Source organism: Talaromyces amestolkiae (assembly GCF_001896365.1).
Source record: "Talaromyces amestolkiae strain CIB chromosome Unknown scaffold9.1, whole genome shotgun sequence".
NCBI lineage: Eukaryota > Fungi > Ascomycota > Eurotiomycetes > Eurotiales > Trichocomaceae > Talaromyces > Talaromyces amestolkiae.
In genome coordinates, this window is record NW_024468045.1 from 814,465 (window position 1) to 840,198 (window position 25,734).

The 25,734-nt window shown below is 47.9% G+C and overlaps 7 protein-coding genes across 7 annotated transcripts; 3 read left to right on the top strand and 4 right to left on the bottom strand.

The window, feature by feature from the left end:
• Nucleotides 1-327: 327 nt before the first annotated feature.
• BHQ10_005291 (uncharacterized protein) lies at nucleotides 328-2,453 on the top strand (the record flags this gene model as incomplete). The annotated part of the gene is made up of 4 exons (XM_040877751.1): nucleotides 328-617; nucleotides 686-711; nucleotides 803-930; nucleotides 987-2,453. 4 exons carry the CDS (start codon nucleotides 328-330, stop codon nucleotides 2,451-2,453), a joined length of 1,911 nt encoding a protein of 636 aa, XP_040733795.1.
• A 587-nt stretch (nucleotides 2,454-3,040) lies between these two features.
• BHQ10_005292 (uncharacterized protein) lies at nucleotides 3,041-6,921 on the top strand (the record flags this gene model as incomplete). The annotated part of the gene is made up of 4 exons (XM_040877752.1): nucleotides 3,041-3,111; nucleotides 3,167-3,286; nucleotides 3,335-6,633; nucleotides 6,683-6,921. The coding sequence occupies 4 exons, from the start codon at nucleotides 3,041-3,043 to the stop codon at nucleotides 6,919-6,921; spliced, it is 3,729 nt and encodes a 1,242-aa protein (XP_040733796.1).
• A 343-nt stretch (nucleotides 6,922-7,264) lies between these two features.
• BHQ10_005293 (uncharacterized protein) lies at nucleotides 7,265-8,661 on the top strand (the record flags this gene model as incomplete). Its single annotated transcript, XM_040877753.1, has 3 exons — nucleotides 7,265-8,253; nucleotides 8,307-8,412; nucleotides 8,470-8,661. The coding sequence occupies 3 exons, from the start codon at nucleotides 7,265-7,267 to the stop codon at nucleotides 8,659-8,661; spliced, it is 1,287 nt and encodes a 428-aa protein (XP_040733797.1).
• A 129-nt stretch (nucleotides 8,662-8,790) lies between these two features.
• Nucleotides 8,791-9,240, bottom strand: BHQ10_005294 (uncharacterized protein; the record flags this gene model as incomplete). Its single annotated transcript, XM_040877754.1, has 3 exons — nucleotides 8,791-8,812; nucleotides 8,889-8,983; nucleotides 9,061-9,240. The coding sequence occupies 3 exons, from the start codon at nucleotides 9,238-9,240 to the stop codon at nucleotides 8,791-8,793; spliced, it is 297 nt and encodes a 98-aa protein (XP_040733798.1).
• Nucleotides 9,241-10,427: 1,187 nt separating this feature from the next.
• On the bottom strand, nucleotides 10,428-11,515 carry BHQ10_005295 (uncharacterized protein; the record flags this gene model as incomplete). The annotated part of the gene is made up of 2 exons (XM_040877755.1): nucleotides 10,428-10,546; nucleotides 10,600-11,515. 2 exons carry the CDS (start codon nucleotides 11,513-11,515, stop codon nucleotides 10,428-10,430), a joined length of 1,035 nt encoding a protein of 344 aa, XP_040733799.1.
• A 7,938-nt stretch (nucleotides 11,516-19,453) lies between these two features.
• Nucleotides 19,454-23,173, bottom strand: BHQ10_005296 (uncharacterized protein; the record flags this gene model as incomplete). Its single annotated transcript, XM_040877756.1, has 2 exons — nucleotides 19,454-23,109; nucleotides 23,164-23,173. The coding sequence occupies 2 exons, from the start codon at nucleotides 23,171-23,173 to the stop codon at nucleotides 19,454-19,456; spliced, it is 3,666 nt and encodes a 1,221-aa protein (XP_040733800.1).
• A 649-nt stretch (nucleotides 23,174-23,822) lies between these two features.
• On the bottom strand, nucleotides 23,823-24,212 carry BHQ10_005297 (uncharacterized protein; the record flags this gene model as incomplete). Its single annotated transcript, XM_040877757.1, has 1 exon — nucleotides 23,823-24,212. The coding sequence occupies one exon, from the start codon at nucleotides 24,210-24,212 to the stop codon at nucleotides 23,823-23,825; it is 390 nt and encodes a 129-aa protein (XP_040733801.1).
• Nucleotides 24,213-25,734: the final 1,522 nt, after the last annotated feature.

A 25,734-nucleotide genomic window follows, 5' to 3' on the forward strand; every position in this document is an offset into this window, starting at 1 on the left:
CTCGGAGCCGACAAGTTGCCCTAATCTGGAACAAGGAAGTATCAAGAAGACTTAGCGGGTTATCAAATGGGTCTCGTCCAACAGAATTTTAGTATACGGACCCAGAAGTCTTGTTGCTTATCATCGACATTCTTTGCCAGGTCTTATCACAATAATCTTCCGACTGCCCCGACACATAGATACGGGTTGATACGCCCATACTTCAGCCATATGTGACAGCAGAAATTCGAAGAAATCCAAACACTGCAACTAGTATATGATTCCACGAATAGCTGCTATCACTTGGCTGCATCATCTCGTGATGCTCATTATTGCCATCTTACCGCCATGTCATCAAGTGCAGATGTTTTCCAAATCGCCGCCCCGCTCTCTACAGGGGTGGGTTACGGCATCGTTGTGGGTGTCGGTGCTCTTTTTGCTATTGGCATGTCCTTGATCTCGTGGTTGCTTAGTACCTATATGAATGAGGTACAAGATTCCGAGATGTTCATGACCGCCAAACACTCGGTGAAAGCAGGTCTAACTGCCTCCGCTGTGGTCTCGTCCTGGACTATCGCCACTACGCTTCTCACCAGTACCACTTACGGATACAGCTATGGTGTCTCTGGGCCCTTTTGGTATGCAGCTGGAGCCTGTGTTCAAATCCTTCTTTTTTCTGTCGCAGCTGTAGAGCTCAAACGAAAAGCCCCAAATGCACAGACTTTCTTACAGGTAATCAAAGTGCGGTATGGGAGTGCTGTTCATATCCTTTTCACACTATATTCTGGAGTTTACCAGATAATTACAACTGTAAACCTTCTAGTCGGTGGCTCTGCAATCTTTGCTGCTGTCACCGGCACAAACCGAGATGCCATTTGCTACCTCTTGCCTATCGGAGTTGTTATATACACACTGATGGGCGGTATCAAGGCCACCTTCATCACCGATTGGGTATGTCTTTACTTACATGGCATTGTCTTAAAGGACCCGACTGATTAATATGATAGATACACACTGTCCTTATTTACCTCATCATGCTCGTGTCGTTATTTGTGTTCTACACCTCCTCTGATATCGCAGGATCCCCAACCCGAGTTTGGGAACTTTTGAAAGAGGCCGCTACTCTTCACCCAGTAGCTGGAAATGCAGACGGACAATACCTCACCATGAGATCCGAAGAAGGCGGTTATGTTGGCCTGGTATTTATCGGAGCAGGTTTCGCAGCATGTGTTGACAGCCAACTCTTTCAGAAAGCCATCGCATCTGATCCACGCACAACTTCAATGGGCTATATCATTGGCGGTCTCTCTTGGTTCACCATTCCATTTGTCTTAGCAAGTACATATGGTCTCGCTGCTGCAGCTTTAGAACATCTCCCAAGTTGGCCTACATACCCGAACAGGATGAATGCATATGAAGCCTCGTCGGGACTTGCAATGCCCTACGCAGCCCTAGCACTCATGGGCAACGGTGGTGCAGTAGCAATTCTGCTCATGATGTTCATGGCTGTTACCAGTGCAATGTCGTCCGAAACCGTTGCGACTACTGCACTTGTGACTTATAACGTTTATCAAGCCTACATCAAGCCGGATGCAACGGGTCGGCAACTCCTCTACTTTTCGCACTTTATTACCGTTGGATTTGCCATTTTCTGCTCTTCAATCGCAGTCGCATTTAACCATGGAGGATTCAGTGTGGGATTTCTCATCACTGCTATCGGTATCTTCGTCGATAGTGCCATTGTCCCTATGGCTTGCACCATCATGTGGAGAAAGCAGTCTCGCGTCGCAGCCTTTACGGTACCTCTAATAGGTTCTGTTGCCGGAATAATTGCATGGTTTACCCTTACTTATACTATGTACGGGGATATTACCATCGATACGCTGAGTGGCAACCTCCCTCTGGTGGCCGGAAACATAGTCGCCTTGGGTTCTCCTCTAGTTCTGACTCCGCTTATCACATATATAAGCCCAGAGAACTTCGACTGGAACATCCTGAAGGATGAACTCAAGCGCGGTTCGGACGAGCATATCACTGTAAGCGCAACAAGTCCAGAACACGCTGCAGCATTGATAGAAGAGGAGAGACGCGAGGAAGAGGAAAACGAAAAGTCTCTCATCAAAGCCAGAAACCGCTCTCTCTTTCTCGGATGGTTCCTCACTATTTCGCTGGTCATTTTGTGGCCGATTCCTATGTATGCATCCAGCTACGTTTTCAGTCAGAAGTTCTTTACCGGCTGGGKTGCTTTCTTGTTTATCTGGGCATTCCTTGCTGCAGGTATCATCATCTTCCTGCCGATTTGGGAGGGTTATGGTGCTATGATGATAGTTCTCAAGCATATGATGGGTAATGCCGAGAAGGTTCAGGGCCGAAGTGTAGTGACTATTACTCGTGAAGGTCTTGAGGAAGCAGCCGATGCTTCGACTGGAAGAAGCACGGCCAGGTTCTCGGAGAAAGGGAAGGATTATCTATGAGTAATTCTGGGAGTCAACAACAATGTTATAGTGTCACGATGGCAATTTATCTATCAATTCATTTTCTATTAGCAATCATCAGTCGAGTCAACTAATATCTTTCATCACCTCCAGGGGTTGTCCATATTTGATGACTGTAAAATGGGATCCCTGAAAACCATGTAACCCCAAGTGCAGAGCCCCTGTCAAAAGACAAATTCTTGGCCAATCTCCGTCAATTTTTCTACAGAATAACGGATAACCAACTTCGATAAACGCAAATCAACCATCAAATTTAGAAGCGAATCATACTGTCTCAAGGTTATCTATCGTTGGTTCCATTCGCTCGGAGCCGATAAGATGTCCCAGGCCAGCTCCATGGATACCCGGAGCCGACGACTATCATAGCTTTATCTTGGACACAAGATCGGCCGTCTTGTCACACCCCACAGGCAGTTTTAATGAGTGAATCCTAGTTGGAAAAAAGAACTACCCCGCTTCATGTCAGGCCATGCAAGGTATATGTAGGAATCTACCTTCGTCATGCAGTTGGCAATCGGGTATACTACGTATGGTGCTAGATCGCGAGTCGCGTCAGTACTGTCATCATGGAATACCTAAAGACGGTCCTTGTATCTAATAGAGGCGAGATCGCCTGTCGATTGATCAAAGCTGCACAGTAGGCTATAAAATTTGCTTATCCCTGTTGAATTACTTGCGCTAATAACGAATAGAAAGTCAGGAATCAAAACAATTGCCATCTACACACAACCAGACTGCGAATCGGAGCACATACGTCTTGCAGACACAGCCGTTTTGCTGCAAGGCGAAGCAAGAGCGGCGTACATAGATGGGTATGTGCATTTCCGCGATCATTAAATTGCTTTGACTGACTTCTACAGAGATCAAATCATTAAAGTAGCAAAGGAAAATGGCGCCMAAGCCATTATCCCCGGATACGGTTTTCTTTCCGAGAACACGAACTTCGCCAGATCCGCATCGGCGGCCGGACTGGTCTTTGTTGGTCCATCACCAGAAGCGATTGAGTCGTTTGGGCTGAAGCACACGGCCCGTGAGCTGGCTGTGGCTGCGGGGGTCCCTGTTGTTCCCGGTTCTCAGGGTCTTCTCGAGGATGAGGAAGCCGCGGCGGCAGCTGCCACTCGCTTGGGCTACCCCGTGATGCTGAAAGCGACTGCCGGAGGAGGTGGCATGGGCTTATTGACCTGTGCAAATGAGGCCGAAGTTCGAGAGAATTTCCGAACAGTCATATCACGAGCATCGTCCCTTTTCAAAAATGCCGGCGTCTTTCTAGAACGCTATTACCCCGACAGCCATCACATCGAAGTACAGGTTTTTGGTAATGGGCAGGGTAAAGCCATTAGTGTCGGAGAAAGAGAATGCTCGATTCAGAGACGTCATCAAAAAGTGATTGAAGAATGTCCGAGCCCATTTGTCACAGAGCGTTACCCAGACCTTCGGCAGAAACTCACGCAGTGTGCTGTTCGCTTGGCAGAAGATATCAAATACGGATCGGCGGGAACGGTAGAATACCTTGTTGATGATCATACAGGAGATTTCTTCTTTCTCGAGATGAACACTCGCCTACAGGTCGAGCACGGTATTACCGAGATGTGCTACAATGTTGATCTGGTTGAACTTATGTTGAGGCAAGCAGACCGAGAGCTTAAAGGTACAGGAGGTCTCACAGTCGAAGAGATGGAAACTCTGCAACTCCGGTGTCTTGAACCTCAAGGCCATGCCATTGAAGCCAGAGTATATGCTGAGAATCCAGCAAGAAATTACGCTCCCAGTCCCGGTCTCCTTCAGCAAGTGTCATGGCACACGCCTGAGGGTGCGCGTATAGATACATGGGTCCGTGGAGGAATCGTTGTCAGCGCCGAATATGACCCTCTGCTAGCTAAAGTAATGTATCATGGCCCTACCCGCCAGTCTGCCGTTGCAGGCATGGAGGAGATTCTTAGCAAAAGTTCCATTTGCGGACCACCCATCAACCTCGGCTTTTTACTAGCTGTCATTCAGAGTGGTGATTTTAGAAACGGCAACACCATTACCAAGTTTCTAGATACCTTTCAGTATACACCTGCCGCCATTGATATTATCTCCGGAGGCTCCTATACCTTAGTGCAAGACTTTCCTGGTCGCCCAACCGTCGGTCATGGATTTGGTCACGCCGGCCCTATGGACCCTATTGCGTTCCAGGTAGCCAATCTCCTTGTTGGTAATGAAGTTGGGATAGAAGCCCTTGAAATCACTCTCACTGGACCCGAGCTCTTGTTCTTGGGCGATGCTGTTATTTCTCTCTGTGGTCCCCCCATCCCAGCCGACTTGGATGACAAGGAAATGCCACAGTGGACTCGGGTTCACGTCCTTGCTGGTCAGCGTCTAAAAATTGGAAAAATGGCAGCCAATTGTAGGGTTTACCTCGCAATCTACGGGGGACTACTCAACGTATCAAAGTGGTTCGGAAGCAAGTCTACAAACCCTATGGTCAATGTCGGTGGATACCAGGGCCGACCACTGAGGGCAGGCGACTTTATCAGTATCGTAGAAGCTTCTCAACTTCCGGAGGACGGTTCACTCTCCATTCCTCAGGACTTGTGTCCTCAATACACGAGCCAGTGGACTATCCAGGTTATGCCTGGTCCTTATGAGACAGGCTACTTGTCCCCTAAGGACATAGAGATGTTCTTTTCAGAGACCTGGACAATCAGCCACAACGCTGCGCGAGGTGGTATTCGTCTCATTGGTCCTCGTCCAGAGTTTGGTCGTTCGGATGGCGGAGAAGGTGGCGCTCATCCAAGTAATGTGATTGAGTATGGCTATCCCCTCGGTGGACTCAACTGGACTGGCGACGAGCCTGTTATCTTCCCTGTTGACTGTCCTGATTTTGGAGGTTTTATCTGCAGTTTGACTGTTATCAAGGGAGATATGTGGAAACTTGGCCAACTCCGCGCTGGAGACAAAGTCAAGTTTCATCGGGTGTCGCTTGAAAGTGCTTTGCAATATCGTCGCAAGAATGCAAAGTTCCTGGAAGATGTGGCCGCTTCAATTAAGTCCGGCTCATGGGAAACGATTGAGGGCTTTGATAGTATCAATGTTGGACCTGAGGTCGCTGAACCCGGGCAGGATGTATTGAAAGTCCTGGAGGAGACCGACAAGAGACCGACAATCTCATACCGCGCCGGAGCAGATGACTACATTCTAGTCGACTATGGCAATGGATGCTCAGATCTAAACTTCAAATGCCGGGCAACAGCATTATCGCGTGAACTTCAGAATCGGTCAGGCCTGGTATCTGCCAACAGAAGTAGTGGTGCCATTTTCAACATGGTGGGCTGTGGTAACTCGCTGGCCATTTGTTATGACGGTCTTGCTCTTTCTCAAGCAGAGCTACTTAAAGAGCTGGTTGCAATTGAGGACACACTTGGAGACATGCGAAGTGCCAAGTTCCCCAACCGCCATTTCAAACTCCCACTCACCTTCAGACACAAGAAACTCGAGGATGCCATGGAACGATATATGGCAAATCAACGTTCTATAGCCAGCTACTTGCCCGACCCACTGGCATTCGTAGCAGAGAATAACGGCATGACCATTGAAGAATTAAAAACAATGTTTTTGACCCTGCAATCCGTCATCATTGGGGTTGGCTTCTTCATGGCTCTTCCACAAAGCATGCCCACGGATCCACGGTATAGAATCCGAAGTCCAAAGATGAACCCAAGCCGAACATATACGCCTGAGGGGACGGTCTCCTGGGGAGGATCAGCCATCGCAATTTACCCCGTCGACTGCCCCGGTGGCTACATGCCGACGGGCATGACTATTCCAGGCCTCGATATATACGGCTCAAAACCTGGGTTCAGCGAGGAGCGACCGTGGCTATTCCAGGACATGGATACGATAAGTTTCTATGAGGTTGATGAGAAGGAATATGATCTCAAAGTCGCCGAGTTCAAAGCTGGTAAATATGAGTTTGAGATGGAGCCGGGGTTCTTTGATATGGTGGAGCACAATGAGCTGCTGCGCAATTCGATGGACGAGGCTCGTGCGATCCAAGAAAAGAGGGCAGTGTCGCAGAGGAAAATGGCTGAAAAGGAAAAGGCGCTCCTTGAGCAGTGGCTTACTGAGAAGCAAGCAGATGGAGGTAGCATGGATCAGATTCGGTCGATGCTTGAGGGTTAGTCTCCCCAATGGTTTGCTTTACCCAACCGCTAACAATTCCAAAGATCCAGCATATCAAGTCATCGAGGCTCCAGTCAACGCAAATGTCTGGAAGGTCCTGGTGCAAGAAGGCGACGAATTGCAGTCTGGCAAGATAGTCAGTATCCTAGAGGCCATGAAAATGGAGATCAATGTGCTCGCAGATGCACATCTAGCTGGTGCTACCGTGGCTAGAGTTCTGGTCAAGCCAGGGGATTCTATTGAAAGTGGCAAGCCGGTTATACTTGTGAAGGCACCAGCTTAACGTTGTAGAGATGCCAAACAGCTATTTGATAAAGAAAAATGTGAAGTCATATTTTCCACTCTAGTATTACTATTGTGTCTTCACTACCATACTAAGTTACTATGTAATTACATAACGAGAGAAAGGGAGAAGGGATTTCAAACCCTAACTACGTAGATATCAACCCTGACCCTGATTCTCACCAATCAGAGTTATAGTTTCGGACACGACCCACGTGGCTTGAGCGTGTCTCCGCTTGTTATTGTTGACTTTGATGGATGATATCATTCGCCTAACTCGATCCATGTTACACTCTTTGCGATGAATATCATCTCATGTGTCACACAATTCAGACAACGCCAAGATGCGTAAATCTTCCTCTATTCCCAAGACGCATTTCCTCGGCCGTCAAATAGACCCCACCCTTGAGACAACACACATCTCGGGACCAGTTGGATTTCTGAATCCGACGCGCGTTCACCTAAAACCCGCGCCTAAAAGCAAAGAAAATGAGAAACCAGCACAACCGGTCAGCGAGGAAGAGCAAGGAAAAGAAGTAAAGCCTCGTCAGCAGCCCAGAATTGAATATCTCTGGCGCTCTCGCGACAATCGGAAAGGTCGTCATGCGGTTCACGTCCAGTACTCTCCCGAGCATCATGGACCGGGCCACAATCTGCCGGCAAGCACGAACACTTTCCAAGAAGTAATTCGCGGCATTATTCGAATGTTGACCTATTTCCCCTACTGGGACGTATCCTGGCTTGTCGCGACTATCTTCACTTTGGGATCCATGGTCTGGGTTATCAACGCATTTTTCGTTTGGTTACCATTACAAGACCCCTCGACCGAGTTCTCCGGCGAGTCTCTTATCGGCGGCGGTGTCACGGCATTCATCGGCGCTACTATTTTCGAGATTGGTAGTGTCTTTCTGCTGCTTGAGGCAGTCAATGAGAAACACACCTCGTGTTTCGGCTGGGCCGTTGAAACAGTCGTTAAAAGACTGGAGTCCCACGACGATCTGACCAATACGACAGAAGTCAGACCCATCGCGTCCCATGAGTGTGCCCATCATCACTCCAAGAAACGATCCTTACTTCGCGATGGGCTCAAAGAGGCTTCGCCTGAAGAGCAGAGATCGTTCGAATGGTTGCCATCATTGAGCGAATTGCGTACTCACTACTTCCATGAACTCGGGTTTTTGGCTTCGCTTGTGCAGATGATTGGTGCTACTATCTTTTGGATTGCTGGATTCACGGGCCTGCCGGGGATTACGGATCATATGAGTCAGGGATTGACGGATGGAGTATATTGGACTCCGCAGATTGTGGGTGGGTCATGTTTCATTCTCAGTGGGTGAGTAGTAGAATCTCTTCTCATTTCGCAATCTTGCATGCTAATTCTGGTAGTCTGCTGTTCACTATCGAAACACAACCGAAATGGTTTATCCCGGCTCCAAGTGTATTAGGCTGGCACATAGGGGCTTGGAACTTTATCGGTGGAATAGGATTTACAGTCAGTTTCCAACCCACCTCAATTGTGCTTCATAACCAACTAATACGATATAATCAGCTCTGTGGTGCCCTCGGCCCAGCATCGGCATCTTCTGGGGTTGAATATCAGAGCTGTCTAGCTACGTTCTGGGGCTCATGGGCTTTCCTGATTGGGTCTGTGATTCAATGGTACGAGAGTTTGGACAAGTTCCCGGTTGAGACGAAGAAGCCCAGCTCTCAGGAGATTGCGAGTGATGAGACGACCGTATAGAAATGTAAATGGGAATTGGGACATTTCTCGAGTGTACAGATAATAAAGATATAACACATTACGATATGACAAACAATTCATTCCGAAGACAGTACTATCCGCCTGACTCAACGTACAGGTTATACATATCTACCGCCCCTGCCCATGTACTCTGCGCAACGTCAGCAAGTATTTCTCTTCCGCGGTATCAAGTAATATCCCCTGATCTGCGCAGCAGAAGAACTCACGTATTAACAAAGTCAGTAATCTTCCCCGTAATCCCCTGCGGACACCCCGGTTTATGCTTCGCAAACGAGTGATCTCCAGAAACACAACTCCCATCCTGCCCACAAAATTGAATGTCTTAGCACTTATATTTCCAGCAGTATCAAACGCAAACAGTACCAAAATCAAACTCACCGACTCCTTCCGATGCTCTCCTCCACCACCTTTGATAAACCCCGAATCGCCCCAACCGCTTCCGCCGCCTGTATTGTTTGCTGCTGTGGGGATGGCGCTGGCGCCGCCCTGGGTTGCTATGGGGAGGTGGTTGGGCATTGTTTCGCCGGTGCGGTTTGAGGATGAGGATGGAGTTGCCATTTTTTCGTTGTAGGAAGTGTTGAATGCCTGGAATTTTGCGGTGGTCTGGTTGTCTTAATGAGTTTTTCAGTTGGACCCCGATCGATGGTAGAGAAAGGTTCTATTCGTGTCGCGGATGAGATGTTCGTACCTGTTCTGTGGTTGTGTAGGTTCTCAATCAACGATTGGAAAATTGTAAAATATAAAGAGATAATATACGTCCAACCCAGATGTCTAGCATCACGCTGCTCTATTTGAACAGAATATGTGAAAACGAGTAGATCGAATTAGGGTTACGAAAGGCAAACGCTGTGATGTCGCTGGCCGTCATGATTACATACGTCGATTACTCGATTAGGAAGCTTTGATTAGGGTTTACGATGGGAATCGTACCGAACTTTTTACACAATATTGGGATATCATATAAGAAGCACCTAGGTATATACACAGCATCACTGCCACTACCTAGACGGTTGAAGGAATCCTAGGTGTTCAAGTCTTTTGTGCATTTGGAACTTCTTTGAAGGCGACCGGTCAATTCAGATATCTATGTACAATCTTGGAAGCCAATTGCGGTACATTTCTGACAAAAACAAGATCCATTTCCACCATCACAACACCCAGATTAGAAATAAAATTAGTAGTAAGGAGTGTAAGAAGTAATGTAGTGTGTAATGAGCGGTGTAATAGAGGCTCAAATATCAATATCAATCAAAACAAAAACAAGTGCAGATGGTATCAGAATCAGAACGTATTGCAAGTCCATGCCTGCTAGAAAACAAAAGTCCTCGTCTCAAGAGGCACATGAATGTATAATCATCAAAGTGGAAGGCCGCCTATCCCAGGCGACCGAAATAACCTCTATATAGTCATCAAGAATTGAAATCAATGCAAATCCCCGTTTTGATTGGTCCCCTATAGAACCATATGCCTGCCCATTCATCAAACAAATCCAGGTTTGGGGTATCAAAAACAAAAAAAATTCTGAGGCCGAACACAGTCTGAGCCAGCAGAATAAGGAACGCGTAAAAGAATCGAAAGTCTGTTGTACAAGAGAAACAAAAAAGCCATCTGGAACAGGATATCATGATGCACACGACTGACACCGAGTGGACGCCGGGAAAGAACCGAAACAAGAATCAAAGTCGCTCGCAAAAGCACGCCGTGCACAAAAATATTGTACCGGAAGAACGAAGCGGTGCTTCGATCTAGTCTTCGTCCTCGCCGGAGCCGGTTTCCTTTTCTCCTTTGTGGACCTTTTTGTGGCGTCGCAGGTTGGACACGACGGAGAAATGACGACCACAGCCTTCGACATCACATGCGTAGGCTAGGATACGTTAGCAATATATTCAGAAAGGTTCGGTGAAGGGGGCGGCTTACGCTTCTCGCCGGTATGACTGTACATGTGCGTTTGAAGAGACGATGGACGCGTAAAACGCTTATCGCACACTTTGCATTTGTGCTTCTTTTGCGCATTGGAAGGCATCTTAGAACTGAACTGACCCATCATCGACTGGGGACCTCCAGGCGTCGCACCGCCCAAAAGACCGCTTGGTCGAGGAAGTGTTCGCGATGGCATGCCATCGTATTGCTCCGAGGTCGAGCTATAATCTGTGACGGACGAATCCACTGACGCGACTGATGCACTGTAGTATGGATAGTTGCTAGAGGACATCGAAGAGACCGATGAGTGTGTCGAAGGGAAGCCATAAGAATCTGCTGATCCGCGGGAGCTGCGAGGAGCGTATATGTTCCTGGGAGTAAGATCCTGGCTAAGCGCGACCATTCCGCGACTGGCATCTATTGCATCGCTGTATGAAGCAGGTTGAGACATTCTCGCTTCAGACATGCGGCGAGCATCTTGTTGAGTGGCCAATCCTGAATATGCCATGGGTGCATAGTTGGCGGGTGTGAAGCTGTTGATGGGAGCAGCTGCGGTGTAGGAAGGTGCAGCATCAAAGGTCGAGCGAGGAATTTCATGGTGCATGTTCAACATCTCTGATCCAGTGTATCCCGATGTTGGGTAGCTGGTGCCGGCCACCAGCGATGGAGCAGACACGGGAATGCTCGAGTAGGGCATCGAGATGGCTGTTGGTCTGTTTACGTCGTCGTGTTTGACAGCGTTCATACCCATGGAAGCAGTAGAATAGACGGGGGGAGTCGAGTGGGAGGAAGTGTGCGCTGCCCAGGGATCTGTGAACTGGGGGGTCTGGGTGTGGTGGTGCATGTTGTTCTGGTACACATGGTCGAAGCCTCCCATGCCGCCGTACTGGCGGTTCTGGTTCTCAATGACCATCGTCATGGAGGATGATTTATGGGGCAGTAGCTGTGATTGGTGATGAGGGCTTTTCTTTGTCTTTCTCGGGTGAGAAAGAGAAGAGAAGGAATGAAGGAAGGAGCGCTGTTGGTGAGAGCAAATAGATGACGTCGTCCGGCGTTGACTATTAAAGACACGCAAGGCAGGTGCGACGCGGGTGCCGAGGAAGGAAGTAGGGGGAGGACTTTAAAGCTGAGACGAGAGCTGGTGGTACAGTGGTACAGATGGCGTCAAGCAGCTAATAGCAGACTCAGTCAAGAGGTATTCGATAGCCTTCGGTCTTGTGTATGTAGATGTGGTGTGTATTTCGCATGCGATAAGACAACACCGCAGTTCGCATAGAATTGGCTGTCCCCGACAGTCAATGTGTTTTCACGTATATGCAAATTGTAGTAGATGTAAATTGTTAGGTTGATATGGTTGGTGTATTGTTCAATGTGATTGACATTCGATGTGTGTTGATCGCAAATGGTCTGATCGTATAACAGTGAAGAAGATGGTAGAAGAAAAAGAGAAATTGCAACTGAGGCTGACTTGGGAAGGGGATCGACGTAGCTTAAGAAGAAGAAGAAGGGGATTGAGAGAAAATAAGCATCATCCTACGGCCGGAGATGCAGCATTGTGTAAAAAGGTACATACGTCGTAGTGTGGTGGGCTTCTGCATAGTAGACTACCAAGAGGGTGACCACATAACTGAGTTGGTTTAGCCCGGTAGAAAGGCCTGTGCCACTGACGACGTGCCGTAGATCGTTTTTCCTTTAGCCTAGTTTGTTTTTTTGCTCTGGCTTTGGCTTTGGCGTTTTGCTTTTGAGACTTGCCCAAAAAGGGGAAGCCCAAGGAAAAAGGTAGAAAAAAGGCCCAAAATGGGACGGTGAGGGAGGCCATTGGGTGGAAAAAGTGGACAATGGGGGGGAGGGGAGGAGGGAAAAGGGGGGGGGCTGAAGCCAACCGCCCCGTCTCTCTGAGAGAAGACTGAGTGTGCCCCAAAAAGGGTCCCCAGGCCAGGTTGGAGGCGAGCTAAACCGCTTTGCGAGCCGTGTTGGCGGTATTGGTTTAGCGCGACTGGGAGACGGGGAGATTTTGGGCCAAGTACGGGATGTACGGGATGTGTGGGATGTATAATACCGTATTATTACATTCATTCTGAAGAATCTTGATCAACTGAGTATGCGACATATGCTTGGTACTGCTTACTACAGCCTTACTAGTAGTAAGGCTAGTCAACTCTATCATCTGAACAGTCAACTGGAGGGGGAGGGGTTGATGCTGTCTGCAGTACTCCGTACATAGCCTTCTGGTACATGTGTGCCACTCTCAGGATTTACGGTTACGGTCGCAGCATGATTTAATTATTGGCCGGGTCGCGACATTATTGGTTCTCGCATCATACTCTCCGAGTTGTTCTCTTGTTGTAGCATACGATGCGTCGGAGCAATTGTATTACCTCGGGTTGGCCCCGATGAGACGGCAACACCGAAAGGGGAAGCGCGACAACAAAGCACCGACCATGAAAAAGAAAAGAAAGTCGTCAAAAAGATTGAACATACGGCAGAGACATGAAGGCTCCGTACGGAGTCTGACCATTCAGCATACTACGTAGTGTATTCGGCAGTTGGAGAATCGGGCATCAGCTGAACATTGATAATTCGTCCTGTATCCGTGTATTGTAGGTACCAGACAGAAATATCTCAAGTGACGAAATAACAAGTACAACAAAGTGAACTAAGATACTCTGCCGTCCCGACATACATACATAGTACGTAGTAAAGCATAAATTGCAGCAGTGGGGACCAATCCTGAACGAATGACACCAGACCACCGCCCAATCAGCAACACGGCAGTCAGCCACTTTTTAGTCAAAGGGAGGAGTCATTCCCAGACGGATGGGAATTGGTTCGTTGGCGCTGGTTGCGATGGTTGTTTCAGCATTGCGGGGGGTTGCGACTAGCACCAAAGGGGAAAGTGCGTATTTTGTCGGTGGTGCATTTGAATGAACACTTTCAAGTTTGCTGTACATGGTGATGGCAAGATAATCGACTATTACTGCCAATAACGAAGTTCTTCTGCAAGTATCTCCTACCTACATAGTACGAAGGTATCGACTATTACGTACTCCTACGGAGTAAGTAAGAAAGATACTGGCCCCACCACGCCTTTGACTGGGCATCCTCCTGCAAGCCTCCCAAGCCAGCCTGCGGGAGATGCCACTTAGCACAGTGGAGCCCCGGCATTTATTGGTGATCCGCCTTATGTCTCTAGTCTAGTTTCTTTTTCTGCTAGCACTACCTATCAAGACTCAAGAACGTACGACTGTGTTAGTAAACTAGTAGCTTGCTTCGTTGGTGGCAAACTGCAACACAGCACGGGATATGTCGAATCACATGTCATCTTATGGTGTCTACCATTCATTCAATGGTAGATGGATGGCAGGTACCAAGCAGTGGTTGGTTGGATCGTACGGTGAGTTCGAATGGGTGGTGCCTTGCTTACACACACGTCATCGCGACATTCTCGGAATTTCTGGAAGGAATGAACAATAATAGAAACAGATGGTATTGTTTGGTACCATCCTGAAAACATTGAAACACGCAGGATGCTTGAGTACTTACGCACCATGTAGCACACACTATAGTACGTACACTGTAAGGAGGGGCGGGCCATAAATCCGGGGATGGAGTCTATCCACCCTGTGCCGTTGCCAATGAACAAAGCGGCACACAAGCTGCAAGCCTTTTATTTTTCTTGGTTCACCAGCTCGAAAATAATCCTCTCTTTCTATTGGTTTGTGGTTTAATTGTTGCAAAGTGTATTCGAGGGCATTGGAATGGGCGGCGGGGAGGCGACCATGGATGGTGCACATTGGGTGGGAATGGATCAAAACACACCTTGGTGGCTTGGTGGCTGCATCGGTGTATTCTGACAGGCGAACTACTGATCGTGTTGGTTCATTAGATTTCAAAAGATTAAAAAACAAATTTGCGCAAATAATTGATTTGTTCTATTGATCCACCTTGATGATAGCAGAGATGCTACGGAATACCGAAAAGTGCACCACACCGAGGTTAGACTCCTAGCGCACGTGTGGAATTATCATCTGAACAATCGATTTTTCTTTCCTCCACAATTTTCTTGAAAAGTAGTAACATTGATAGAAGCAAATAACAAGGCATGTCTTACATGCTGACGAAGTTTATTCAAGGCTCTTTTCCCCGGCCAACCATTGTGAGATGTAGGTTGGAATATGTAGCTACGGTTGTAGTCACACTCGTGTACATATGACTATACATCTGTACATATGTAGCCCAAATCTGTTCACAGCAGAGGCGTCCCTTTAGCGCATGTCGACGTCAGTGCTGAGCATGTACTAAGTTGTATGTGGTTCTCCGATATTTGCCCGGTTCAAGATTAGTCTACCTACAGTAGATGAGCCGCCGTAAATCTATCCAATCATTCATTTCCACACTTGATCAAAATCAGATATCTGTCTTCTTCATGTCTCAAGTATAAACATCTATGCTGCAACAATCTCTCAAATAAGCATCTAAACTATGCGCCGTTGGGGCCAAAACAAGCCCTCCCATCGACAATCAGCACCACGATCTGCCGCCACCATGCACACGAATGGATTCGGCCGCCCCGCCACGGGATCTGTGGCTTTTTTAAGAATCAGAACAATGTGTGCCACTGGCGTTACATTTGTGGTTGTGCCACTGTGGTCAAATGAAACAAGAGCAATGATCTCTTGATAATCTGATTGCGCGGTTGCCGTCAAAAGATAGACAGGGACCGGATCATGTAAGGAGCGTGGGTCATGTAGATCGTGCCCTGACAGTTGACAGTGGACACAGCTTACTATGGAGCAAGACTCAGTATGGCGCGGCGGATAGTTTTTTGATACAACCTGCTCAGCAAGAATATACTAAAAGGGCGTCGGAAATTTATAATGTTGCATGTAAGATAGGTATGTGATGACGAAGCGTCGCATCTCCTTGCCTAAAACCTGATAGCTACTATGTAGCTCTCTAATATCCGCAAAGAATTCGAGAAGTACTCTCTTACGGTTCCGTCTCCTTGAAATACAGATGGAGCGCTAGGCTCAATCAGGGAAGCCGGACACAGCCAAAAAATGCTTGTCACACTTTTTGTTAGTTACTATGGAGTACTTCGCAGCAAATGGGCGTTGTCGCCGGCACTGCCACACAGAGTTAATCTTACTGGCAAAATTCTGCAGAGCACGGATGCTTCGAATATCAAGTTTTTAGCAATTTGAGTTGAATTAAATGTCCAAGTGTGAGTTTGAATATGGAATCCGCCCGGACACGGAACTGGTGGAGTGCGCTCGTTCGTAGTCGAGGTAATGTTCCAAATAGGAAGTCCATACCTACAGTACACGGCGAGTCTTAACTCATCTTTACTATTATACTATTACCAAAATAATGATAATGTATTATTGCATTGTACTCCAGACGACAAATTCTGAAACAACGTTTCAACATCCAAAGCATGTTTGATCGCCGCGGTCGCAGATCACAGCATGTGTTCCTGAAAATCCGCCGCGACGATCCCTGTCAACGCAGGCTGATCCATCTTGATCTCAACTGTGAAGTCGATCTGTATCTGATGCAACTGCAACGGTCGTCAGATTTTCTTGAGTATCAAGTAAAAACCGATGAGATTTCTGTTACGATACTTCGACCGCCGTAAGAGCTGAATCAAGGGCATTCGACTCCGTGTGCCGTGTTTACGGATTGTATCCCGACCAATGAAAACTCTTACTATGTAGACCAAAAAGAGTCAGTACGCAGCTGGCTACTGCGTCAACTGACTATGTACTAAACTCGAGTAAGACAATTAAACTAAATCTCTGTGGCGCTCTAACCGTGCGCCTCCGTGAGTCCCCCCTTAGCCCAAAACGAACGATCGTTGATTTAAGATTGTGTGCCCTACCCCTATTGTCGGGAAACTCAAATCTTTGCCAAGTTGCTACTAGCCCTAACACTACTTGTTAGTAATTCCAAATTTTGACATTTGACTTCCTCTTTGGAGTGAACCATGGTCTCGTCTTGACCCGGTGGAGGCTAAGATGCCCGACTTGGACAGTACTGAGTAGCTGTTGCTGATAGAGTAAATATAACGCCCGAGCTATAGGGAGAAAAATTAAATACTGAGTAGATTGCGATTCACTGTTGAGTTAATTCAGTTAGGGCGGGTTTTTCTATTCGACGGCTTCTTTCACGGTCGGCAAGTATGGAGTAGCCGAGGGAAGGAATATCTTTCATATGAAGCCGACTTATCAGACTCATGCTCAATAGTCTTTTGCATACAGTAATCTAATCATTGGTCGTTCAACTCGACTCGTCTTTCACCGCTCTTTAGGACTGCCAACACTTGCCGTGGATTGGTCGGGTGCATGTCGAGAACAGACACTGCTGCATATGCAGTAGCCATCACCTTGATTCTTTGAACCTTTTGCCTTGTGCATTGTACTATACAATGTAGTATATCTATTGCAGAAAAAAGCAACGAAAGCAAAAGCAATAATCATAAGGCTATGATTTGCTAGTCGATAGTTCCCAGATGGTGTAATTCCTTAGGCGCCACGGCAGATCACCAATCCTGATTTGTAGCGTAGTCTTTGAGACTCACTCATTACTTGCTATCGATGCTAAGTCTGCTGAAGTAGACAAGAGGCCCATGCCACGATTGCGATTGTCCCGTAAAAGCGGAAAGCCATGTACCAAATCAAGTTTAGCAGAACTTTAACTCAGGAGTTACCTCCTCTGCCGGATCGACTTTTTGTGCCGCGAACTCTTGAGTAAGTTGAGAAGTAATTGGCTCATAAACGCCATTTAATACCATTCAATGATCAGGGCCATAGTTGGTAGTTGTAAGCACTAAGGAAGAGCAAAGCAAGCGGCAGGGCCCCACGGCGACCGAGCCTTGGAACCTGCTCAGTGCCGTGTGCCTGAGGACGACTGTATGCCTGATTTGGTCAATACTCTTTTTCCCCCACTCTTCAATTCGATAATCCGTGCCTTTGCATCGAGAATAGATATATTGACTTTGACGATAACTGATGTGAACGAGTGCGAGTACTTGATCTTGACATCGTATACACACGCATACATACATTTACGCTGCTGATTACTCTACTCCGTAGTAGCACTGTAGAAGTGTAGCGTACTGCCTACTAGTTACATGCCTGAGCCCGGACGACCCACTCCGTCCGCCAAAACTGGCTCATCAACCTGAAACGCGCCGTTGATTTCTTCTTGAGAGCATCCACGATAAGGAGTCTGGTTCTTTGTGCTCCGTATTTTGGAAGATGACATCCGTCCCTAAGATGAAGTTAGGTTAACTGGGTCAGTCATACTCCACTCGCCGATTCGGCGACCTGAAGACTCAGTTTGAAGGTGTCTATGCCGGCAACTGCCACCGGATGGAGATAGACAGACACAAGTTGACAGTGCTCGGACATCGAGCATCTAGCAAGCATCCTAGGACCAAACATCTGCCATCAACGCAAGGGTATCAATCTCGACTGACTGACTGTCTGTCTGACCAATAGAAACTCGCCCACAGCCGACCAATCAGAGCGCGACACTCGGGAAGGAATGTTCCGCCTTGGCATGACATCACAGGCTGATGTGTCGTCCTCAGGCATGTCAACAAGCATGTGCCATGTAACATCGACTAAAGATGTGGCATGTACTATGTATGTGTAGACATGACATCGCATCGCAGTGCAGCGCAGCATCAGAGAACAACCCCACGACAGGGCGCATACATATTGATGAAGCACAACTATGTAAGTTATTAGTGATGCGTCATTATCGGCAGTTGACAGTCAAGAAAGAATTCAATAAACATTATACTACTTACTACATAGTTTGTACGTATGTACATAGTAACTTGCCGTTAACTCGAGAACCAAACAACATGACGTAACACATCTAAATAAATGAACCACCCCCTCACTCCTCACTCCTCCCCAGTGGCACACGAGCAATGTGTCGCACCTCTAAAAATAAGGGCTATGACGACAGCTGTCAGAGCGCAAACTGGCGGGCCTCACAACAACTGACTCGACTGTTCTTGGCTTACAGCATAGCATCTACATAGTACATAGGACGTATACAAACAGTGACACCACAGGGCCAGTGCCAACGACCTTAGTGCCCGTACGTAGGACTCTGGTGAGTTATGGAGTGTGTACTATAGACCCATGGATCGATCATCCACCACATGGTTGAGTAACCCTTGTTATGTTGCTGGACGACCATTGGGCGCCGTAATTTCGAGTTGACGTTGTCACTTGACGCCGGTGACATCATATCATAATTGTCGACTCCCTTTGATTAGAGGCATGACGTTGGATGATGGGCTTCACAATATGCAGTGGGATACCCTTGAGAGAGTGACGTCTCACCACACCATTGCCAGGATAACAGTGACTAGATAGATGCTTGGAGGCTAGGACCAGCATTCGAAGTAGGGCTACATGTATCTATAGCACTTGAGTACTACGAAGTAGCAGTCAGATAGATTCTCAAAGAGGAAATGTGTATGGCGGCTGTCTTCGTCGAACAAGAAGATATATCGACAAGAGTTCCATTGAGTCGGCTGTCGAGACATACATGTAGAGCCCCGACATGGCCCAACTCTTCTGTACTCGTTGCAGCTGGTGTAAGCAGATGGAATCAATACACCTCTTCTGCAGGATAAAACATGAATCTACGTGTACTGATCTGTTAACCTTATAACGCTATATTCTGGACATGTGAATCACGAGTCCACGACATGATGTAGGAACTTCAAGTCTGTGGTATACAGTAAATAGCATTCAACTAAGATAAAGTATCAACCGCCAAGCGCCTAACCATACTATACTGTACTGCAATGAATATCTTGCAAAAACTAAATCACAATCGAAAGCTCCGCGCGCGAGACCCCATCATGCTCCAAATCCGGATAATAAGGCACCATCGCATCCGCGCTCTGCACATACGCATCATTATACAATCGCCAATAGGGCACACGCACTTTTCGGGCAGGATGGAACAGGCCTGCCCAGACATAGTTCATGACCACGCCCGTTCCGACGGCCATGCGGATCGCGTCGATGGCTTCGATGATACGGTCGATAACGTGCGGGCTGGTTTCGAAGATGTTTGGGTATAAGAGGTTGAGTAAATGGACCATTGCGTCTTCGCAGCCGAGCCCGACCACGCCGAGGGCTATGTGTTTGACGACGCTGGCAGCGGTTTGGCGATGGACTTGGTCGCGGTCAATCAATGCGTCTTCTAGCAAGGGTGTGACAGCGTAGACGTAGTCTTTGGCCATTTCGCCAATGTACTCAAATAAGAAAGACATGGCTTTGAGGACACCGTTTTGGACGTTTAGTTCCGGGACGCGGTATTCGTTCATTAGCGCGGGGAGGACGGTGAAAGGAGCGCAGGTTTCGGCGACGATACCGATGGCTACGGCCGTGCAGACACGAGACTGACGTTCTTGGACTCGTAGATTGTTGAGCAGGGTTGCAAGAACATCTTGGGGACCGATTGCCTTGGCAATGAAACCGAAAGTGTTGTTGGCAGCACGACGGATACCCTTCTTATGAGCCTTGAGCATATCCAGCAGCTCGAAACAAATACGCATCCATTCTCGAGCATTGACGGATTCTGGTCCGCGGTCTGCAATACGACCGACCAGATCAATCGTGTTTTCTTGCACTTTCTCATGTCGATTGCGAAGAATAGGAGTAAGTCGGGGGAGGAGATCGCGAATAGGAGGTTGCATCTGGTTGATACCAACCACGGTGACAATCGATCGTAGAGCACCGAGGATAGAACCAAGCACTTCGGGGTATTCTTCACCAAGATATTCATACAGCAAGACACTGAGTTTGCCCATAAGAGCGTCCTCGCCGCATTGCTTCATCACCATGGTAATTCGTGAGACGAGGTCGGCAGCTTGTTGACGGACCGTGGCAGACTTATGGTTCAATCGCCATAAGATAGTGCTGACAATTTGTGGGAGGTAGGGTTTGCATCGAGTTCCGAGAGCATTGACTACTGTACCAAATCCATTCAAAATCACAATATCTTCAACACTTTGTTCCTGGAAAGCAAGCAAAACGCCGTCAATAAGGCGTTCTTCTAGTCTCTCAGAGATATCGGCTGCTCCCAAAGAGGCAATCAACTTTTCAACTGTCTCTACAGTCATTTTGCGGTAGGCCTCGCTCTCGTCCTTGAGATTGTTGACGATACGTTCCAGAATCTCTCCTACGCCGACTTTCTGGCCGAGATCGACAGTAGTTTCAACAACCTGACGGTAGTTGCGCTTGTCCAATGCCATACGTCTGACCCAGAAGCTTTTGAAAAAGTCCTGGAGAACATTCTCTTTCAAGTATTGAGCTGTAACACCATCGGTTTGAGCACACTGCGACACCACCTTCAGCACAACCTTTTTCATTTCCTCATCCGGAGAAGAAAACTCTCGGAGAAGAATCTCCATAATCTGACTGGTGTAGTAGTTGGCATACTCTTCATCCATCAGAGGAATAATGTACCCAACAGCTTTCAAAAATCCGGCGAGACCTTTTCCACGTTGTTTGCGGGCACCTGTCCATAGTGGGTTGAGGATGTCGTCAAAACTCTCAATACCATAAGGATTGGCGGCTTCGGCCAATGCAGCAATGGCCAAACTGGTAACTGTCCTGACCTTGGCTTGTTCGTCACTGAGGTTGTCTGCGATACAATCAACCAGTCCTTTCAAATGAGGCAGAATGGCACAACCCATGAGAATAGGAATCTGCTGGACAATCTTGACACCAGTGTGTCGAGCTTGCCATGACTTTTTACTGCGACAGACTGCACGCAAGAAAGGAAGCAGAGCTGGTATACCCAAAGCGGAAGCGACGACAGCGAAAGCTCGCGCGGTAGTGTTTCTCACGTACTCATCAACGTGATCGATATCTGGACGCATAGTACTAATCATATGGGCAAGACCTGCGGCTTTGGCCAAGTTTGAAATAATTTCACGACCTTCCACACGTGCGTAATAGTCTTGGTCGATAAGCAACGGTTCAATAACAACGAGAATCTTGTGGGTATATGGGCGAACAAGATCGTCAAGCTTGTAAAGAACACGATCGATAACTTTGACTAGCAAGTGACGTTCCTGGTCTTCGAGCGATTTCTCCATCAAAAGCGGAAGGATCTGGTTGAAAAGCGCCCCAGCTCCAAACTGGCGAGCGTTGTCGGTAAGCTGACGCAGAGCCGTCTTACGCATGGGTGGTGTGCCGTTCTTGACCTTGAGGAGTAGTCTCATGATCTTCCTCTCCTTCAATTCCTCAACGGACAGGCTGTTTTCATCTGCGCCATCAACCAATTTTCCAAAGTACGCCATATCCTCAGCCTTGAAGAATTGCAAATCGCCCACTCCAGGAATATCTGTCGGAAGTTGTTTGCCAAGAGTACGAGCACTCTCTGGTTCTTGCATCATGAAACCTCCATATCCGCTTGCACTGGGTATAGCAGCAGGAGTGGCCGTAAGCTTTCGTGCAGGGTTTCTGACTGGCTCATAACCAGGTGGGGGTTGGAGAACCTGATATCCTTCGGTAGGAAGCATCATATCCAACTCCTCGTCCGTCCACACAACATTACGGCCAAGATCTACCCCGATTGGTGCTACACCCATCGACGGGTGCGCCGGTGTCGCCAGGCCTGGCTGACCAACAGGAGTTGCACCAACGGCTGGCGCAGCTGGGGCCTGATCCCAACGAGAGCGTCGCTTAGGAGCTTCTCCGTCTGGTGTTGGTACAGCAGGAGTCTGATCCCATCGCGACTTCTTCGCTTTGATCTTGTTTTCTTCCTCAGCAGCAGCGGCGGCATTTTCCTCCGAAGCGACATCCCATCGTTGCTTTCTCTTACGCCCAGCAGCGACGGAGACGGTCGAGCCAGCGTCGATATTCTCTTTGTCAGCCTCATCTTTCAAGGTGGCTTGGTATTCAACACTTTCACCTGCGTCCCGCTTTTCACTTATGAGTTTCTGAATGCGCTCTTCTTCTTTCTCAAGCTCACGGAGTGCCATGACCTCTCGATAAGTCTGGCCCTCGGCTTCGACGTTGGCATGCGCATTCGCAGCAAATGGATCAGCGCGTGTCGGGGTGAGAGGACCACGATTAAACCGGCGTTTCTGGTAATCGGTTTCACGGTCGGCGATTCTAGCAGACTTTTCACGGCCAAGTAAGATATCCTCCTCTTCAACACCATTGCCACTTGCCATTTCATTGATTAGGTCCCTACTAGCAGTATACTGACCGACCAGTCGATGCCCTGTATCTGCATCTTCCATATCCTCATCGCCATCGACAGGGATGGAGGTATTATAGCCAGAATACTTATCGACGCCATTCCGTTCGTAGAGGTCGGTATCAAAGCTTTCAGTTAGGGAGGCCTTTGTGGAAAAGTCAGTGCGCTGACTGGATGGGTCGAAGGTTTTTGAACCTTTTTTGGCAGCAGCGAGAGAATTACGCTCGGCTTGAAGCCGTCTGACCTGCTCAAAGTCGGCTGTAGTTGCTGTTAGTATCCTGGATGAGGTTGGGATGGGAGAGTGGCGCGTACCGTCAGACATGTCGGCGTTTGACAGCGGAGTGGCTCAAGCGAAGTTCAGAGCTGTTAAATAAGTTGAGAACGCTACATTCAGCGTCGTAACGTCGACAGCAGCTGTGCGACGTTGAGAGGATTGGATTGCTGATGGTTCGATGATGGATGTTGTAGATGAGGTCGGCGCGCAATTTTTGTCTTTGCCGCTGCGTCGTCGTCCGCATCGAGCAGTCGCTGACTAAGAGTCATGTGACATGGTTATCACCAAAATGGACTAGATCCTTTTCACGCGATAAGATAAGCGTCGACGCCTTGCAGCCTTAACTGTCATTCCTATCGATCGGCTACTCGGGGTTTTACACAGAACATAGAATTATTAAAAGTCAGGGAGTACCTGGCGTCTTCGGTTGTTGACTATTTTAACTGCACTATATACATGATTGTCCGCAGGGAACAGTGGCCGTCATAAATCCTTTCCTTCATCAGCATAGCAATGGTCCTCGAAGCCCTCTAGAAGAGAGACGTTACTTTTTTCCGATGTGAATCTACTTCACTCGAAGCCGGACGCGGTGGTGGAAAATGGATGATGCAAACCGAGTCTGGGTGAGGTTTGTTATCTCGAGTATTTTGAAAATTATCGGTTGTCAAGTAGAAATCGTGAATCTCTTGTCGAGAATTCAGGACCTGGCTCCCCATCGTCGCTCATCGCGGGACACCTTGACTTTGCCGCCGTAGTATTCGTCTTTATTCTCAATAGGGGTCACGCAGTACACAGTAGGTGTGCTCTGGAAGTGAATTGCCTTGCCGCTGGACCGCGACGAAGTGGAAGAGGTAGAACCCTTCTTGAGAATGCTCTTGGCGGAGCTCGCATTGGTGTACGAGTACATGGGAACAGTCTGTTTGCTAAAGTCTCGCGCCGCAGTATAGACTGGGCTGAGAGGAGATGGAGAAACAGGTGTTCGTGGCATGGGGCCTGGTGATCGCAAAGACAGAGCTGGACGAGTGGTGTTTGTCGCAGCAGAGATGCTGAGAGACAGCTTAGGCTTGGCTGAGCGTGCGGCGTACATTGTGATATTTATTTCGACGTGAAAGTTGATCTGGTCGAGATACAAGAGTGGGAATTATGATGTGATTTCTGAATTGTCCACCGGGGAAACTCAGATTAAAGTGCAGTATAAAAATTAGAAATACGATTTGATCAACAAATGTATTCCTTGGAAGAGATCACACAGATAGCTCTTGGGGATTCAGAAAAGAAGGATTGTTATGGTGTTGAATTATGTTGTGTTTTATTTTGTATATGGACGACTGGACCAGCCAATCTATGATGAATTAATAAGAGACGAAAATAGAAAAGTGAAAAGCAACGTAAAGAAAAAATAGTAACTGATGAAACAGCTGCCATGCAAGAGAGCGAAGGGGACGCTGACAGCGGCTATATACTCACGATGGAAGACGGTGCTGAAGAATCGAGGAGCGGGGTCGACTCCCACGTCGCCCTGTTCTTCACTCCGAAAAGGACATCACACAAGCCATTGGTGTCGAGTTGCTGCTTGTGGTGCATGGTGATGGGGGATTGTGATGTGACAACCCAATCCTAAACGTTGAAAGGGTTCGAGGGGCTGGTAAGCGCCGGGCAGATGCAACCATCGCTGCTTAATCACACCCGCTAACCACCCACCACCGTGACTCGAGTTATTTTAGCAGCCAATCAGATCGACACAACCGCCTTTGCATGAAAATGGGACATTCTCAGACCATTGTCGCTGAGGTGATAACAGTTGGGATTTTCTTATCTCGGGGTGTCTCGCAGATGGATGCGACAGATTCCGTCTGGTGTTGGATCAGATTGGATTATCGACTTTATCGATAGTGCGATAGGTAGCTTTTGACATGCACGTTGCTCTATAGCTGTCACACGCTTGGGCTGACCATCGCATGCAGGAAGTCATCACGACTCTCTGTATTCCTGACTCGTCTTGTATTTGACTTGACTATGTACGGAAGTTCTGAAAAATGGTGCATGCATCTCGCGGGATACGGAGCGCATGATGAATCTAAGGTGTAGATACGGAGCAGTACATGCAAGAGAGAGTGTGAGGCCCTAAAATGGTCGAAATGTTGGAGGAGAAATCAGGTGCTCGCATAGTGAGCGAATCTGATAGTCGGACAAAATAGCCGGTGGTCAGCAGAACGCTGTGAGACGGGTTCCATCTGTGTCAAGAAATCTCATTCTGATGCATCAGAAATTGGAAATGCCGTGGATGCCCAGGGTATCCTGTTACACTTGCTTGCAAATCTAGCAAACCCTTCCTTCTTGTCTAGTAAATTGTCCCTATTCCCGATTGCATTTGACTGCCCCCTTTGGGCCTAACCAATGTGATCGCAGTATGCTGCAACGTACATCTAGTCGTGTCATGGCGCGATCTATTTCTTCCAGATGCCACTAAATCTGTACGAAGATCTATTGACCCTGCTTTCCGATAGTCGAGTCCACTCTGATATTCGACACGTCTCGAATTTGAAATGCGATGGAACCCCATGGATGGATCTTAAGTTGAGTACTATCGTCAATTTGTCCAGGCCACT